At 39.5% G+C, this 18,740-nt stretch overlaps 2 protein-coding genes across 9 annotated transcripts in view; both read right to left on the reverse strand.

Annotated features, from left to right (window-relative positions):
- Positions 1–18,740, reverse strand: part of UPP1 (uridine phosphorylase 1) — a 22,443-nt gene continuing 3,703 nt past the window's right edge. The window contains exons 1-8 of one of the 8 annotated variants that reach the window (XM_066185761.1): positions 13,957–14,034; positions 12,357–12,422; positions 9,415–9,532; positions 8,764–8,922; positions 7,645–7,759; positions 6,991–7,200; positions 5,388–5,534; positions 1–3,954 (exon numbers count right to left, since the gene is read on the reverse strand). In XM_066185761.1, the coding sequence (XP_066041858.1) occupies positions 3,815–3,954; positions 5,388–5,534; positions 6,991–7,200; positions 7,645–7,759; positions 8,764–8,922; positions 9,415–9,532; positions 12,357–12,422; positions 13,957–14,015 (1,014 nt within the window). In that variant the 5' untranslated portion in view covers positions 14,016–14,034 and the 3' untranslated portion in view covers positions 1–3,814. Of the gene's footprint in view, positions 3,955–5,387; positions 5,535–6,990; positions 7,201–7,644; positions 7,760–8,763; positions 8,923–9,414; positions 9,533–12,356; positions 12,423–12,774; positions 12,837–13,956; positions 14,035–14,132; positions 14,237–14,430; positions 14,739–14,896; positions 14,982–15,300; positions 15,387–18,740 lie in introns of those variants that run through there. The other 7 variants (XM_066185780.1, XM_066185830.1, XM_066185790.1 and 4 more) reach the window with 7 other exon arrangements.
- CUNH7orf57 (chromosome unknown C7orf57 homolog) overlaps positions 17,416–18,740 on the reverse strand; it is a gene marked incomplete at its 5' end in the record, with an annotated part of 13,218 nt that continues 11,893 nt past the window's right edge. Inside the window, one exon of the mRNA XM_066186009.1 lies at positions 17,416–17,576. Within this exon, the coding sequence (XP_066042106.1) occupies positions 17,482–17,576 (95 nt within the window). The remainder of the gene's footprint in view (positions 17,577–18,740) is intronic.

An 18,740-nucleotide genomic window follows, 5' to 3' on the forward strand; every position in this document is an offset into this window, starting at 1 on the left:
CCATACTCTGGAGTACAATATTAAATGGTAATTATATTAGAAAGATAAAACATGACTTTTAGTCACTCAAAGACTGAGAAACTTTCAGGGAAAGCAAACCTCAACATCTTGTAGCAAACCATAATACTGACATCAAATCACACTGCTGTGCCTTCCTGTATTCAGTTGTTGCACACAGATCCAATCCCCAAAGCCCAGTTTACTGCTTTGGTTTTCTTTCACCTGTCTTGTCAATGGAAATTAAAAACATCCCTGATTCAACCATATAGACATTATATTTAGGAGTATATATTGAGGTCCCGACTTGAAAAAAATCCAGTTCTGTAATACAATGCACTGAAAATCCTTTATAAAAAGAATGTTTAAAAAAATGTTGCTTAATATATGTATATGTTTTCAAGAGATAGTGAAATTAACAAATTATTTCACTTGGTTTTTAAAGGACAGATAAAAAACATTTGTTGTCTAACTACCTCTGGAGATAAGTCATTACAAAATGTTCCTTTTCAGAATTTCTTACACCTTCCATTAAAGAAAATCCTTCTCTGAAAATTCACAAGATGCCAAAAATAAAAATCCACTCCTTCAAGTCACTATCTGAGTTAGTTACTGTTCCTTTTCAGTCTCTTGCAAATGTAAAACCATTGTATTATAGCCTGTCTTAATTATGATCTCAACCATTTATTCAACAAAATGATAGGAATAGGCCAGAACACCATGAATCACAGAACAAACCATTGGTAGGAACCATTTTTTTCTCCCTTCCTGCTTCTACTCTATTCATATCTTCTGCCTTTCTTCTTTGCTTTTATCCCTTCTGATCCCAGGATTAAATTTATTGTATAGTATTTTGCTAGGTACAGGGTGGCACAAAGAACCACAGCAGGCCCTTGATTTGAAATGTGTTTCTGGGGTTTGCAGGATTTGTAAATCTACTAGGAGACACTGTGTTATATAATATTGAACATATATGTAATACCATATGTGTTTTTTTTAAAATATCACCACTCCGAATCCTGATTCATGTTCTACAGAAAGAATGAGAATGGCTCATATTGAGCAATTGACTTGCATATAAAATCTGTAAATATTGTACAACTCTCCCTACAACCTACAGGCCTGCAACTTCTCGGCCGGATGCACACAAGTGACTCATTTCTTTATCTCCCTGTCCAGTTGCAGTCATAAGGGAAAATACAATTGTTCTTATCAGGGTAACATTCTGGCAAGTTTCCTCTGAAGTTACAAAAGGTATTTTATTGCATGTCAGATGTGTCTGTAGAGTGACCTCTTGAATTAGGAATACAGCATCAGAGGACGGAGAACAGCAGAAACAGGAGGATACTTGGTATCTTTGGCATCTAATTTTAAGCTTTCATATACCCCTTTACTCCATCTGGTGGGAAGCACAGAAGTAAATCTATTAGCAGAAAGAAATGTACAGTGTCCTACAGAACAGTATAATATTAATGGTAATTATTTTAGAAATTAGGAGGAAGGACATACAGGTAAAAGGTGAATGGCTCATCTTTCAGAGGCTTCTGCCAGGGTCTTGGCCATTGATTTAATACAACAGTTGCCTCACCCCATGAATGCATGGCCCTTAGCTCCAGCTCGGCCAGGCCACAAGACCATTTATATTTTAGCATCTAGCATGTAAGAGTTTTCGTATTAGTTCTCAGATGTGCCTAAATTATTTGACTGTAAATACAAAAACTTTTTGGCTTCATTTCACAGCATACACTGTTAAAACAATGCAGGAAATTCTTTTTAACAAGTTTCCAGATTCATTCTGTCCTTCCTTTAAAAAGACAAATCACAACATTTTAGATTCATACCTCCAGAACAACAGTAGTAATATGCTTCCCCAGAGCTTCACAGTCACATTAAGTGTTTGTTTTCCAGGTAAAGCATTTTTTTCTTCTCTTTAGGTACTTCTTATTAAGTATTTCTTATACAACAGCCAACTGTCTTCTCCAAACCCATATTGGTCAATTTGATATAAGACTCCCTTCACCACAGAGTGCAGCAGGCACTGAAGTGATCTCTTTTTTATCTCCTTGTTACTGTTTCAAGAGCAGGACCTTGAATAGAAAAGAAGTGCTTTGTTGCATGTTTCCCAAAGGACCTCACAGACTTCACGCAATGCCTAGGCAAGCACCAGGCATAGTTAAACACAGATTTTTTTAGGTTTTTGTTTGTTTGTTTTTTTTTTTAATAAAGGAGAAACAGTTCAAACAAAATGTGGAGCCATTCTCACCTCTCTCCCTCCCTTAAGCTTAGGGGAAAAAAAAATCTCTGAAAACTTTTATTCACTGTATATCCTAAGCATAAATAAGAAAATGTGAGTGTAAAATTAAAAGACTAGATTGTAATTTTCTAAAAGCTACCAATATGTTTTCCAGCTGAAAAAATAATCAAATTTAAGGAGACTGATTCTCACTGGTGGTTTTCTGTTCATGAGTCACCCTTCCTTTTTTTAAAGTTTTCATCACATTGTTTCCAGTCTCTGTCACTTGGTGACTCTGCCTACTACTAACATCACTCTCTTGTAGTTCTAACCCTTGCGCTTGTTTACACCACTGCAGACTACAATCCTCACAAAGAAAATCTCATTTTGCTGGCTCAGCCACAGCTGTTCTGAGAGCTTATGCAGACTTTTTGACCTGTGACCCCTGCTAGGACTGGACCCTCCCCCACTGCAGTAGAAAGAAGGAAAAAAAAATAAAAAAGAAGAAAAATAGATAAACACACTTTCTTCAACTGACCATGTATTTACATTTGAACCGCAGCAGCAAAGCAGCGAGGAGTATGATTTAAAAGAAAAACCCTGAACACTTAGGCCAATATTAGTGGAAAAAACTACAGTTGCAGGAGGGGTTTTGATGACATGTACCACTAAGAGGTAGACTCCAGTTCCTCAGAAGAATTGGGAACCATCGCAACAGTGAGTGTTGCATCCTGAGAATGGAGATGAATACCAACTTTTTTTTAAAATGAAACTAAGCAAAAGGAAGGAAACAAAAAGGGCTACCATAATACAGGCCTGTGAACATGCTGTGCACCTCTGGAATGCCTTTGATTCCTCTTCATAAGCAGGAGCCTTGCTTCAGCAAAAGACTGCTAGTACTTCAATGCAAAATTATTTAATGCATAAATATTTTCTGGGTATTGATTCAATTCTTTGGTTAAAATATTCCTGGGTCAGTATCTAGGCAGTACAGATATTCAACAGCTCAGTGTCAAGTCCTTAATTCTTAGAAAATTTAGTCCCACACTCTGCAATTTCATGAAATTTTAATATATGGAAAGAGTATTGTTTATTTGTCAAAGTCTGCAAAAAGTAAACTGCATTCACTTTAAGTTTTCTTTACAAGTGAAGCAAAAAAGACAATTATAACTTATATATATTTTTTTTATAACAAAAAGAAAATTATTTTAATTTTTAAGTTAATTTACTGGTATGCACATAATTGGCAATAAAGTTTGATTTTTCTCTAGTATTTCTTTTACAGCAGGGATAAATAAAGCGTTTACATGTATTATCACAGGCTTGTCCTTCACAACAGGTTCACTTTTCAATTCACAGAAAAGTGAGTTTTATATCCAGCAATGCATAACTAAGCAAAACTTAACTGAAGTCCATTCAGCACATTCAGTTCCCAAGGAACACTGACATAAATGATTAATTTCCACTGACAAACAGAATGCTGTAAGTTATTCTGAGGCAAAAGACCTGCAATGCACAGAAGTCACAACTGTGACTGGATCTGTATAAAAGCCTTCTCCTTCTCTAAAACAACACACAGAGATTTCATACTTTCCCAAGACTTTTCTTAATGAAATACCCCACTAACTTCTGAGGCCTCTGCTGGTACTCCACAAGGACGTCATGTGAGCTGCTGATTTGATCCTCTTCAAGCCGATTCAGAAGAGCGACACACACTACAGCAGCTAGAAATTAAAAGACAGAATTAGTTAGGAATGACAGTCTTGCATTTTACAGTCCAAAAGCACAAACATTTGAACAAACCACTAGAAGAACAGAAACACAAGAGAAAACAAACCCCAAGAAAGAGTGTGCAGTACCATGAGATGCTAGGGGACTAGTATGCTGTGGATGATACAATGTATAAATAGTTTTAGGGAAGTGCTTGCTACACTAATAAAGCCAGAGCTCTCAGGCAGCTGCAGACATTTATTGTTTTATCACAATTCCTATGTTTTCCTTGATAAGAAGTATATTTCACAAGTACCCAGGACATGACCGGTAGGAAGTGACCTGACTCACTGTTCTAGCAGAGCCAGTCCTCCACTGAGTGCCTGTGTTGTAGGTGCCATCCCTCAGGAAGCAGCAGATAAGCAGCCTCCACATTCATGGACAAGGAACACTGCAAGCACATGAGGACCCCAAGGATCATCTCAGGTTCATATGGTGCCTTTCAGTAATCAGAGCTCCAAAGGCAAAACCCCTCCTTTCACTCTGCTCAAGTCTATTACTCAGCCCTGTAACTGTGCTCTGTCTGGGGTTTCTGCCAGTGGCAATTTCCAGAGCACAAACAGTAAGTACTCGTTACAGACCTACAAAGCAGAGACAGCAAAAGGCCTCTAGAATTGCTCAGGGATAGTACTGGTTGGGTTTTTAATCGGTTTCAAGCCAGTAAGAACTGAGTGTGTTTGATATAACCATTGGCCTTTTTGCTTATATTTCCTCACTTTGACCTCCCCAAGCTTAATGGAATCTGAGAAACATCAGTGTTTTAAATCAGCATATTCCTTGCTAAGGAAAGTGAGAGAAGACAGTTAATATGATAAGAAAGACACTCTATTATATTATTTGTAGTTGCCCTTTTTTACTTAGCATGCATAAAAAAATTAACTCATGATTTGAAATGGTTTATTCAAGATGCTATGAAAAATCCTCAACTGTTAAAGAATCATAGTCTTAAGTCTACAGAAAATAATTTTGTGATCCATTTGAAATGAAAGTATAGAAACTGAGTATAGTTACACATATATAGATCTGAGAATCACCTCATTTCTTAAACTAAGCAGTTGTTTTCTGTAAACTTTAAAAGCTAACTGGAGAAAACAAATGAATGCCATAGGGTAATTAGGTACTTTAATGATTTACATGGTTGCCATGGGCTGGAATAGCAAATTACAGAAGAAAACTATGTAAAAACTGCATGAGGAATTATGATAAGTTGTGACTCAACTGACACAAATAAAAAAATCATAGCAACAAAATTATAAGCAGAAATATCTTTTATATACGTTTTTATGTGCTGAAGGTATGTTAACATTCCTTTGCAGTTTTTAGCTGCAAACCCCCTGCAATACAGAAAATTTGCTATAGCCTGGATAAAGTGACAAAGTCAGTTTACCTTTGACACCACTGAGATTACACATTGCAGCAAATACAGAAGACTCCATCTCGATATTTCTGACACCAGATTCATAAGCATTCTTCAAATATTGCAGTTTTTCTTCTTCATTATATAAGCAGATTGCACCATCCAACCTGCCCTGTCCTAGAAAGTAATTTTGTAGAACATCTCAGAGTGATGAAGTCATAGAGCAAATTCAATTTTGAAAACAGCCAGTTATTACAGGTTCCTCCATACAGTGTTCAGCTTTTACTACTACTACTCTTCATTTTTGTGCACAAGACAAACAGGACAAAGTGATCCTTAGTTATTGCTAGAGGGTATACATATTATTTGTATTATTTATAATGTGAATCACGGTAATTTAATTAGTCTTCTTTGGCTTCAATTCTCAAATTCATAAACAGGAAAATGTACATAGTACATTCCCACACATACAACAAGTATCAAAATTCCACAAAAAACTTTAATTTGTATGGAAGACCTCCATTTTTAATATGTTTAATCACTGTCTAAAAAAACCACCAGGCTTAAAATTGTTTTCCTGTTTCTACCTTAAAAAGATGAACAGTTTACCACTTACAGACTTTCCAAGGTAAGAGATGTAGAATCTCTTAAGCTAACTAGCTAATATTATTATAAATTTTGAGAATTTTTTACTCAAATTACTCAAGAATATCACCAACAGACAAGACAGCAGCAGGTTAAGTACAGCAGAGTCGAATTACACTGTATTTTACTCAGTGTCTTCTTGGGTTTGGGAGATGTACTCCTAAATTTAATGTCCTCAATCCTGTTCTCAGCTTTTGCTGTATGAGTTGAAAACATCCCTGACACTTTTTTTAGTGTTGCTTGCACCTGTGGTTGGTGCCTGAGATGCACAAACTGACAGTGTGTCCTTCTGCCCAAGCTTGAGCACCATGAAGAAGGTAATTTGTCATCTACTCAGCAACAGACAGAGAAAGCGGGATCAGGTGCCACTTACAGTCTGTTCTCACAAGGTTTGAAAGGTGTTTCTGAATGAACATCTAGATTTGGGAGATCAGAAAAGCACCTGAATGCCTGTTTGTTTAGCTAAAATAGGCCTTGCCGGTTTGCATCTCCTACATAGCAGCACTGACACAACTCAGCAAAATACTATCTTTAGTTGCCTGATTACTGCTTTGATCAAACTGAAACAACTTCCAACACTTATTTCAGAAAATATATACTTTAGGTATGTAACCAGTGCAAAGAAAACCAACCCTAAACAAGTCAAATAATTCCCACTCCTCTAATCCCCTAGGATGCTTCAATAAATCACATAAACTTTGTGACAAATATACCTTACAGATACACGACAAGTGTATAATAGACTATATGTGCTTCAGTGGATCTATTAAAGCTGGGGAGAAATCTCCACGAAATTAAAAGTGTGATAAACTGCTAAGTACAATGCTTGATTTTACAGACGAAAAATAGGTTAATTGAGATTTGTGAGACAAGCCAGAGTAGGGAATGCATTCTGTTAGTGAACTGGAAGGTTAATTTTAATATTTAATTCAATATTTATCTACTGCTGCTTACCAATGCCCTTCTGTTAGTCTATCACCAGCCTTACCTTCATAGAAATCCAAAGTGCACATGGTGTTTCCAATGACTGTATTGAACTGACCAATTTCTTTACTGCACTGCATCAGCTCCTGAGCCAGCTGTTCATCCAGAGTGGTGCTGCGAACTACTGTCTTTCCCAGAACAACCTGTTCCAACTGAGGTTTGAAGGTGGCATCTACTGACTGCCTAGTTATAACCACTGAGCCTGGCTCCAAACCTGCAGCCAAAGGAAATAACAATGCAGTTAACAAGTGGTTTCCAGACACATAAAACATGCATCTTGACCCAACCCTGCTTCTTTTAAAGGTGGCAATTTTGCCTCTGAATCCACCAAGAGATTTTTTTGGTCCATGAATAGCTGCTTTGGTTTATTATTACAAATAATTTCTGAAAGAATGAAATTTTTCCTTTTTCACTTCTGTCTTATATTTTCCATACAGGACAGGAACATCTTTCTCACACTGTCAGATCTTTAAGTGCATTTTCCCTATGCAAAAGGAGATGCTCCCTTTACTTTCAAAATTACAGAAGAAAAATTATGCATTTCTCCTGTGGAAAGCCGTTCTGGCCATTAATATCTTGCATGCAGGGCAATGGTTTACTCTCCTGCAAGGATACTTTGGTTTGCAGAAAGAAAGGAAGAAATCAAGAGGGGAAATACCTATTCCACCAGAGGTGCCAATGCGAATGATGGTTATGTCAGAACACTTGGCATGATACAGCAGTTTGATCAGCTCATGCAACATGATTGAAATGGAAGGAATGCCCATACCGTGCTGAAAATGAAACATAAATTAATATTCCACATTCCTATAGACAACACAAAATATATATGAAAGAAGCAGCTGGATATTATCTCCTGCCTGACACTGTTTTCCCAAATGCCACCTAACTCACACAAAACCCCCAACCTCTGGGCCTACAGAACAATACTGAAAGGGCCTACAAATAGACTCCCACTAGCTTTGACAGACTGTGGATGAAATACAGGATTTCTAAAAATCATGAATTACAGAATATTTACATTCTCAAATGTATAAAGAGTGCTTCTTTCCCAACAGCTGACTAATGCACTTCATCATGGAAAAACACAAGAAAAACCCCACTCTGATTTTTCATCAACCTGAAGTGCTAGTGAATAGTTAAGCTAATTTTTTTCAAAACACAGACACCCTGGTTTACTCTTGACATTCAGCAAATATAATTCCACATTAGCTTGCACAATATTTTGATAATTACAGCTCACAAGAAAGGGTGCAAAATTAAACTACAGTTTTGCAATTGCAATTGAAGCACGTAATTCTATCTACAAATTAAAGCTACAAATTTCTTTGAAATGCATACATGGGTTGGCAGCACCAGTCCCATGGAATGCTGCTCTTAAGACGTTTGACAGTGCCATTGCAGATACATAGCTTTGGGTGTGATACAGACATTTTTCTACACCCCACATGCACCAAGCGACCTTTTCCCCCCATTTTTCAGGATACAGAACAGCAATGAGGCAACAGTAACTGCTCAAAAAATCAGTAAGGCCATTCCTGCAAAACCTCAGTGGTACGCTGAGGGAAAATGATGCAAGAAGGAGCAAAGCTATTGGAGATTTTCCCTCTTACAAAAAAAGGCTGAAAAGGAATCCTTAATTAGCTGACTGCACTACTTTGAGCAGCCTGATTCAGACTGTGATGTATTTAAAAGAAACATGCATTCAAATTTTTTTCTTTGAACAGCATCAGAACTGAACAGCATGTGTCCAGTGTTGGCCGAGGTAAGTACTCACGCTGACGGACAGGACAGGCCCCACTTTGTACATTGCATAGCGGTCGGTGCCCGCGCAGATGTTGGGGTAGTCACAGCCAGGGCTCCCCAGCCCCAGCTCCTCTGCTATGTAGGCAATAAAAGCTTTCATCCGGGAAGGGCTTCCTCCAACACACACAAACTGGGGTGCACAGAGTTCAACAAAACAAAATCAACTACATGATTCCATATTCCAAAGAACAACATGAGTGTGCAGATGCCTTCAGTTAGCTCAGACTTATCCCCAGATATGGTGCTTCTCATAATCATTCTAAAATGCCATGAGGAAGAATTATGGAAAAAAACCTTAACTGTCTATACAGCACTCAAATGCCTTCATCCTGTTTAAACTAATGAAAGACAAATATTGACATGAAGACCCAACAAACAGAAGTTGTACCTGAATAGAGCCTACAGCATTTGCCTTTTTACTGGATGAAAAGAGACAGTCAAAAAAAATTATCCCCAGCTTTGTTGGATACCAAAAGTGACAAGAACCGACAAAATTTTTCCTCTTTTGCATGTACTCTTTAATCGCTGATAGGCTGACACATTTAGTCTTTTTCTGAGGACAACTACACTTTCACTTTCTGCAGAAAAGCACAGGCTTCCTCAACAAAGCAAAGCATCTTACCTTTACATCGCCAAACAATGTCGGAAAATCATGGGTACTGGTCCCAAGAGCAAAATGGTACAGGATATCTTCTTTCATTTTCTCCAGGTGAGGGTTGCAGAGATGAATAAAATTCTCTCTGCCAAGACAGTAGCATTGTGAAACATATAGAATATATACAAACCCCTACACTGAACAGATGACAATTCTTCAAAGTTAAGCAGTCAAAAGTTGGGAAATGCCACATGTACAAATGCCTGTGCTACCTTATTTTGGTTCTTTGTGCATTGCATTAAAGAAAAGTTAAACTTCATAACTGTCTTATGTCTTATAAAATACTGCATTTGACATGTCACATTCCGTTCATCACACAGGATGAAACTGCTGAAGAAAAGCCCAATTGTTTGGATCCATTTCAAACAGTGGAATTTTTATCTGAAACAGTATTAAAGCTGGGAACCAGAGTGGGTCTTTATGGTGAGCAGAACAATGGGAGCAGGACCAGGGAAAATTCAGTAGCCCACCATATTACAGAGGCAATCTTTAGCAAAGCTGAACATCAAACTTGATCTCTGTTTTGACTGAAACTCCGCCAGCCACCTGAGAAGAATGGGATGATTTGGGCTTTATGGACAAGCACAAACTAGATTTCTGGCAATTTGTCTTACTCTGTCATACAGACAGGAGGAAAAAAAACCCCATGGCATGAAACTGATAACAAGGGTACAGAGGATCTGAATGAAGAAAGAGAAAAGTGGAAATCTGAAGCAAGAAGAAAACCATAGAAGTGAAAAAAAGATCAAGAAAAAGGGAAAAGACAGGAAGAGGTAAAAAGAATTCACTTCTTCCTAAATACTTCTTGTAAAGCAATGACACATCTTAAAAGAAAAATATAAATTAATCTGTCTGAAGAGACAGGAAACGACAGGACAAGGAGGAAAACCTGAACTACTTGGCCTATGGGATCACCTTCATGGAAAATTTGATAGTGGACTAGCTAAACAAGCAGAATGATTTATAAAACGTCTGCTTCTGTGCTTGATGTTGTAAGTTCAGTTGAAACAGGTAGGAAAGACTAGTCAATAACCCCAAGCTTAAGTCAAACACTGGCCAGTACTTCAAAGTCATTTCGGAGAGATGGAATCAAGCAGTAAATAGCTTCCAGACACAAGAAGATGACTTAGTAGCTTAATGAAGGCTCAGTGGAGGAACAGCACAGCTCAGCAAACTCAAACTGCTTTGTCAGAGGAGACAAATAAAAGAGTACACCTGGACTTCATTCAAAAAATCATTAGGACAATTCAGGAAAAACTCTGAAGCCTATACAGAGGTGTTTAGCACTATTTTAGTTGGTCTAGTTATCTCGTCTGCCTTCTAATGCCTCTCCAGAAAGGTAGTGCTTTCCCATAGTTCCTGTGCCATATCTGCCTGTGCAGGATGAAGGAAACCTATAGTGGCCAAGATGCCCATGCTGAGGTCACTGAACTGTTTCTCAGAAAGAAAATAGTTACAACCCAGATATTCTGAGTATAGAAATTTCTTCTGTTCTTGATGATCTCTCTCCAACATCATTAATTACCCAGTAACAGCTGCACAACCAAGGAAAGAAGTGTCATTCCAACCCACCCTATCTGACCCTGCCCATTGTAGACAATCACCTTCAGCAACTGAAGGAGCTTCCCACCCAGGCAGCCAGTCCATTCACCCCTTCATTAGGAATTTCCTTCCATCTCCCATGGGCCCCATTTGCCTCTCCTCACACAAATCCTGCCTGACATGGAACCAAAGGCTTTGGCTGCCTTTGTTCTTCCTTCCAAGAGACCTGTTTGACTCTGGAAGAAATAAAGAACAGGTTTATGTCATGAAGACACAAACAACATAGGAATTCACTAGCTCATACTAGCAGAATTTCCAGGCTGCCTCTCCTGAATTATTCCTGTTCAGTTTTCTGGGCCTCTCTACATTTATTTACTGAGTCACTCACTAATGCAGATCCAATATTTGGCTGTACTGATGTCCACTGGAATGGTTGTCACATACAAACAGGATATGATATGATATGATTTGAAATAATTTTACAATCTATCCTTAGGCAAGCAAAAAAACTTATTTCCTTCTTCATAAGAACACTGGCAATAAAAGCTTCTCTTCAGGAAATAAATCGATAAAAGGCGAGGCCTCTATTAAAAGTGCAAGGAGATTCATGTGGTATGTGCCAACACCACTGTCCTCATGCCTGGCCAAAACAAAGCCTCCTTCCTCGTCAGTAGCTATGTTCCACCCTTTTCATCTCACACCCCACTAACAGCACTCTCTGTCCCACTGCCTCAACACTGTGAGGGGCTGTTATAAACTTGCTCACCTTATCTGCACATCTAATTGTAGACTTGGACCCTGGGGTAAAACGAGCCATAAAAAGTAGCATATTGTTATGTGTACATAGGACCAATGCCATGGAATTACAGGAGAGGCAAAGTTTGCTTGATTAAAATCCTTACCATGCAAAGCTCAGGGGCAGAAAATTTATTTCCCTTAAGCTGTTGTAAATCACCTACAGATGATAAGGGTGTAAGTAAAATACGAATCCAAACACTAAACAGGAATGTAGCAGGTTTTAGTAAAATAAGTTTAAAGTAAGTACTAGAGAAACACAATGAAATATTTGTTTGAACTCCTGAAGCAGCAACCAAAGTCAATATTTCAGCAGCTCATTGGATTAAAATAAATAAAAACAGCACCCTGCTTTGAAAAATTCACTGTTGAGAGAAGTTCATATGGCTACCCAGCAAAGTCCTCTGTACAGGTGTGGTAAAGCAATAAAGCACCAAGTTGTGAAGAGAGCTGCTACTGTATACTGGGAATTATTATCAAAAATTTTATCTTAAACTAAATGAGTGCATAATGGGTTTGCGGAGGAAGTTCAAGTGTAAACTTGGACAAAATAATTCATTTCTCAATCTTACTTTGAAGCCTGTCCGTCATCACTTTTCTTCTCTTTTGAGGAGCCAGGAGCCATGTATGTTTTATACCTAGAATCATATTTAAAAAAAAAAAAATGTAAGTGCATCAGGATTGTCTCATCTATAAAGCTGGGAGCATTAACAGAGAGAGAAACTTTCTGTATTGATGACAACTCTCATGAATATTAAATTCCCCAAATAATGCAGCCACACTACAGCTTTTATAACTGGAGTATAAAAGGAGCATAATGAGCATCTACAATTTTACAGCTGAGCATCACCACTTTCAAAGCCCTCAAGCCTAAATTAATGCCCTGCTATTGCAACCCCCACCTCACCACTACCTCTGTTCTGTGGTATGAACAGCTGCAGGTTCACCGGCTAGAGAGAGGCAAGCAAGACTCATTGGTAACTAACTCACCCACTTTCTTCCATACCTCCCACACCAACAGTGGCTGCCAAACCAGCTTCAGTCCCCTTTCACCTTTGGCCCTAGAAGGTCTCTAAAGCTCAGCTCTAGCTGTCAGGTGCCTGAAAACCAAGTCCAGGAAGCATCTTATTCATAATATCCTCCTCATTAAACTCCTCCTACTGACCTTAAGAGCACTTCTTTCTCCAGCATAGAACAAGGCACATGAAACTAAAACATGACTTCAAAAAGCCACAGTTCTCCAGTTTATCATCTATCCTGAATACTTTTTCTTCTGATCCATTACCTTAACCTACATGGAAAACCTTCTCCTTTCTGCATTCTTCTTTGCATTTAAATAGGCAAATGTATCACTGAGGCTTTCATGCTGGTCCAAGGACAGAATTATAATTATAGAATGATTAATTTGTTATTATTTTCAGAAGTGACTAAGGCTACGTGCCAAAGCTGGTACTTTCTGGGAATGCCAGAAAATCATAAAGTTTTGCTCTACCCTCCATTAAGAAAGGACTGACAGCACAGTGATTATAACAGACAGGACTGTAATCCTTTAAAACTCCAGGATTACATCACAAGGAAACAGAAAGAAATCTGTCTTGCAACAGAATTACATCATATGTGAATTTCTAACGAAGTGCACAACCTAACAAAATAAACAAGAGACTGTTAAAAGCCACTGAATAATGGAAATGTATTAAAATTTATAAGGGCAATTAGTTTTCTTCATTTAAAATATCAACCTTTATTAAGTAGACCCAAACTTCACATGTACTAGGTATACTAAATGTATACAACCATCTATAGTCAAGAAGGTGAAGTGTTAAAGTTGCATTTATAATCAACTACATTTCCTTATGCTATAGTCAACTACTACTGGACATTGCCATTATACCATGTACATTACAGGAAAAAGACTTAATTTCTTCCTACGGCGCCACAAGTCCTGATCAAGAGGAGTTAGAAGCTAGGAAAAAGAAACAGCAAAGTGATTTTTATGTAGCAAGAAGAAAAATGGCTACAAATAGACCAAGGATTTTCATTTAGTTCCTGTTCACACTATTAAGCATCCACTCGATTTTAAAGTATTCTTGGTTCTGATCCCTTAAGTAATCACAGATGATACACTTCAAAAAGCTGAAAACAAAGTTCTGACAGTCCAAAGGTCCGGCATACCCCCCAAAGAGCACCCAGCTGGAGGTGTCTTGGCAGGAATTGAAAGAAGGAGCGAGCATAAAGCAGCTTTCCCATGGCAGACCCTGACAGCAATCAGGGAGCAGCTGAGAAGCAACCAGTTAATGTAAAACTACAAAACTCTCACACTGTCTAATCAAATTGAAATTTTTACAGACACGTCAAAAGTTTCTGCAGTCCTCCTCAGCCAAAGTTAAAACTGATGTTCAACAACAATGTGCTCCCAGCAGGACTCAGATAAAGAAAGGGCTCACAGCCTGTTTTAAGGGACGTGGACATTTCAGAATGGTTGGGTTGGAAGGAACCCTAAAGATCACCTGGTTCCAACCCTTCTGCCGTGGGCAGGAACACCTTTCACTAAACCAGGTAGCTCAGAGCTCCATGCAGCCTGTCCTTTAACACTGCCAGGGATGGGGCATCCACAACTTCTCTGGGCAACCTGTTTTAGTGTCTCACCATGCTGATAGTGAAGAACTTCTTCCTACTATCTCATCTAAGCATCTAAATCCTCAGACTGGTGCTTTAAACTCATGCAGAATCCATTATAATTGCCGCCTCTCATTTCCCCCCGTCATCCGTCGTTTTTGAAGGAAGCCGACAGTCAATGGTTTCTGCAGGAAAAAGCTTTTGTCCGGCGTTCGTCCATAATCAGGAAAAGTTGAAGTCGCTGCAAAACTGATTTTACCCTGCTGGCCCCCTCGCTGCTGGCGGAGCACTCCCCCGGCTCCGCAGACAGAACAAGCGGCCCCGGACTCCGTGGCACCGCCGGAACGAGCGCTCGACCGGAGCGACGCCTGCGCCCGCCGCCCCCCTTCCCTGCCCACTTTCCGCCACCCGCGGTGGGAGACACAGCGGGCATCCTACCATCCCCCCGGGAGCGGACCGCGGTCTGCCGGGGCGACCGGCGGGACGCGGTTCTCACCGGGAGCAGCGGGATCCGCCGCTGGGAAAGGAGGAGAGCTGCTGGCTGTTCCCGGGCGGGCTGCGGGGAGCCCGGCAGAGCCACCTCCTGCCAGCGGCGGCACCGCCCCTCCCCGGGCCCGGTTAACTCCCTGCACGCCGGGGAGGCTGCGGGAAGCGCCGTGTTCCTGGGCTGTGCCAATGATGCCGGGAGTGGTGCGGATGCAGCCGGCGTGCGGGGAGCGCAGGGCTCCGAGTCTCGGCGGGAGAGCTGCTGCCAAGGGCACGGGCGTTCGGGAGGACCTTATCATAGAGATAGGGAGGAGAGATACAGATACAGATACAGATACAGATACAGATACAGATACAGATACAGATACAGATACAGATACAGATACAGATACAGATACAGATACAGATACACACGCAGGTGTCGGCCGAGGTTGGCGGAGTCAGGTCGGTGCCTGTGTCTGCCCTTGTGTGTGTCGGTGCGCACACGCGGTGTTCCCGCCCTCGTGGGTACCTGGGCACGACAAACACGGTGCGAGAAAAGAGCAGAGACGTTTTCGGCTACTGGAAGCGCAAATTTAACATTGTTCATACTGAAAACCCCAGAATCCTGCATCGCAAATTTTAAAGTTCTCGTACCAGAACCACACTGTAGTTTGTCATAGTTGGGAGTACTTGGGAGACAGCAACTAAAATCTTCTTAGTAGATAATTTTCTGTGCCTCAGGACGGTAAACACATTAGGCATGAGGCATTGCTGAGATGTATTTATTAAAAAATCACGTATTGGGCATTTAGAGTAAAATTTATTCATATCCTGTCTCACACCAAAGGACTTTGTATAGCAGTATAAGAGAGAGAATATATATCCCTTGCACAGATGCATTTCTAGGCATAAACGACACGCAAGAAGTATTGCTCAACTAACTCAGAAAAATGTCACCTGTTCAGCTTGTTTAGATTTCCAATGGGTGAAACAGAAGGACACGTTCCTAATCCACCTTCCATTTTCCTGTTCTTTAAATATTTGTCAAGACTTCCAAGCTACAGTAGTGGAAAAACCCCTTAGAAGAGTGTTTAATTCTGTGGAAGGATGTTTTTCTTTCAACAGGAATATTACCTACCCCTTCATCTCAGGGTCTATGAAAAGTCTGCTTTAGCTTTCAGGTCGTTTTCTATTCAGCTGTATATTAAGACAATAATCAATGTAAATTGCTTTTTTGTAAATAATAAGGTTACTATAGTTACCTTGTCTGAAAGGTTCAATGAATCACGGATTTCTATGAGTCTAATAATTGGTAGTAACCTTTGCTCTCAGTTATCACTGGAAAACTTTAAATCTCCTTTTATCTTCCTGGTTTTGCAGTGTAGTGTTTGTTTTTTGTATTTTAGTGGGAAGGATACTAATGCTGTTTACAAGGGTGAAAAATACACAGCTACATACTGGGGTAATAACAACAATATGCAACTGGTGTCCACTTTCAGGTTTTTATATTGCATGGATGAAAATTTGAGCTATGGAAAATAAGGCTGCCTGTCATAATCAAATGCATTCTCTCTTGTGCTCACCATAAACCATTTTTACCGTCAAATGGCCAAATAATTCAGTGCAGCTGTTTTACCCACTTCATTTTGATTCTTCAGTTATTCTGGACGTTTTGTATCATGACAACTATTAATAGAAGGACAAAATGTGCTAAGACTGAACTATGTTTCTATTTCTAGGTTTTTGTCCCACACTATAGCATAGAATGTAACTACATTCTGAAAAATTATCTGCAGAAAAGAACAGAATATGAAGCTATTTATTTACAGAAAGAAATTGGGCTTTATTCTGCATCTTTTAAAACTCAGCCTGCATATTCAGCACATATAATAGTATTTAAAAAATAGATAAGGCAAAATCAGTGGAATTTTAGATGCTTCAGAAGCACATGGGTCAACTGAATTTTTGTTTGTATTGCTACACAAAGGAAGTTAATGCATACGTATCCTTGATCTCTGAAAGGATGTTTATATTTTAGTCTAGTCCAAAAAGACAGAAGTGGTTAGAATCATATATTAGATATATATTAGTCTTCACTACAGTGAAATGACTGTATGTAAAAGGAAGATCACTCTCCGATCACTAAACTGCCAAGTTATTGTTAAATCTTTATCGGGAATTCTCTTTTAGAAACACTCACATGCTCAGTATACTTGGATGCAATTCATAAAATGTAACTGCACGTTTATCTTTGGGCTTGCAAAGCAATCAGTATTCAAAAAAAAAATCTCACTACTTAAAGGCATTCAGGGCAGAAACAAAGCACAAGGCAATGAAACGTATGCTTCAGCATTTAAAACAATAAGGCAAGATTTTCTAATAAGCACCCAGCTTTTGAATTTGGCATTTCTCTGAAAAACAGAAATGGAAAACCAAAAGCTTCCACTGCTTTTACATGGAACTGTTGATGACTTTGAAAACTGCCAGCTGCATGACTGCATTGACTCAGAAGTAAATAGAACAACATGATTACTGCAGTAAGGTGAATTCAAGCAGCACACTTCCATACTTGGGTTCAGCTGGAGCTTTTTGATTTGTTACACCACTTTGACTTCACATCCCTTGGAGAACAGGCAAGTTATGTGTCTGCTGCAGCTCTCTGTTATTCTGAATGCACAAACAAATTCCAGGATCACCTCCCTGCTCCTGTGAAGAAAAATCTCAGGCTGTTAATATTCTAACTCACAGTATTCAAACTGTCATCCATTCAGACTCAGTTGACCAACAGTGCAAATCAAACCGCTCCTTGGCTTGACTAAGGAAAGCTGAATACACATTAATGGCAATCTTTTAAGTTGTATAAGACCACCAAGATCATCAAGTCCAACCTTCAACTGAACACCACCTTGTCAACTAAGCCATAGCACTAAAGCATGTCACGGACAGTTGTTTCTTCAACACTTCTAAGGATGGTGACTCCACCAGTCCCCTGTACAGACCATTCCAATGCTTAACCCCCCCTTTCAGTGAAGAAGTTCTTCCTGATGTTCAGCCTGAATCTCCCGTCTGTTTCCTCTCATTCTGTCACAGGTTGGCTGAGAGAGACCAACGTCCTCCTGGCTACAAACTCCTTTCAGGAAGTTGTAGAGAGTGATAAGGTCACCCCTGAGTCTCCTTTTCTCCAGGCTAAACAACCCCAGCTCCCTCAGCTGCTCCTCATACGACTTACTCTCTAGAACCTTCACCAGCTCTGTTGCCCTTTACTAGAGACACTCCTAGGAACTATGTTCTATCTTATTTTCTCTCCCCTGTCCTGCTGGGAAGGAGAGGGATAGAGAGGCTTGCCAGGCACCTGGTGTCTGGCCAAGGTCAACTCACCACAACTGGTCAGGTTTTAATCCTATGAGCTCCAACTCTGGCATCCCCTGATACACTAGCCTAGAAAACTGGGTTTCCCCAAAAGCTCTGCCTTCACAGCAAAATTAATGGTTTCGATGCATCTGGACATAACCCACAACACAAATTGTAAGTGAAAACAGATACAAGGTAAGTAATCTCACACACCACTAAAGTTATAGCTGGGTGTAAGCTTTTTTCATATTTAGAAAAATTTGCTGAGCAGCCAATAACTGTATATTTAAGCATTTGCATATGTTTTAGCCTTTTATTTTTTAAATGCAACTTAGTTGAATTGTTCAAAATCATGGATAACAAAGATGGATTCAGATGCTAGGTCTAACAACATCAACAGCAAAATTTCTACAGCCTGCTAAAACTTTTGAGGGTTCAGAATAGCAATGGTTTACCTATTTCCAATCAATTTTTACATCAAAGTTCTAAAGAAGAGCAGTATTAAACCAAATACTCTAAAC

Source organism: Chamaea fasciata, unplaced genomic scaffold, assembly GCF_029207755.1.
Source record: "Chamaea fasciata isolate MVZ Bird 193981 ecotype frontalis unplaced genomic scaffold, bChaFas1.0.hap1 SCAF_1, whole genome shotgun sequence".
Taxonomy (NCBI): Eukaryota; Metazoa; Chordata; class Aves; order Passeriformes; family Sylviidae; genus Chamaea; species Chamaea fasciata.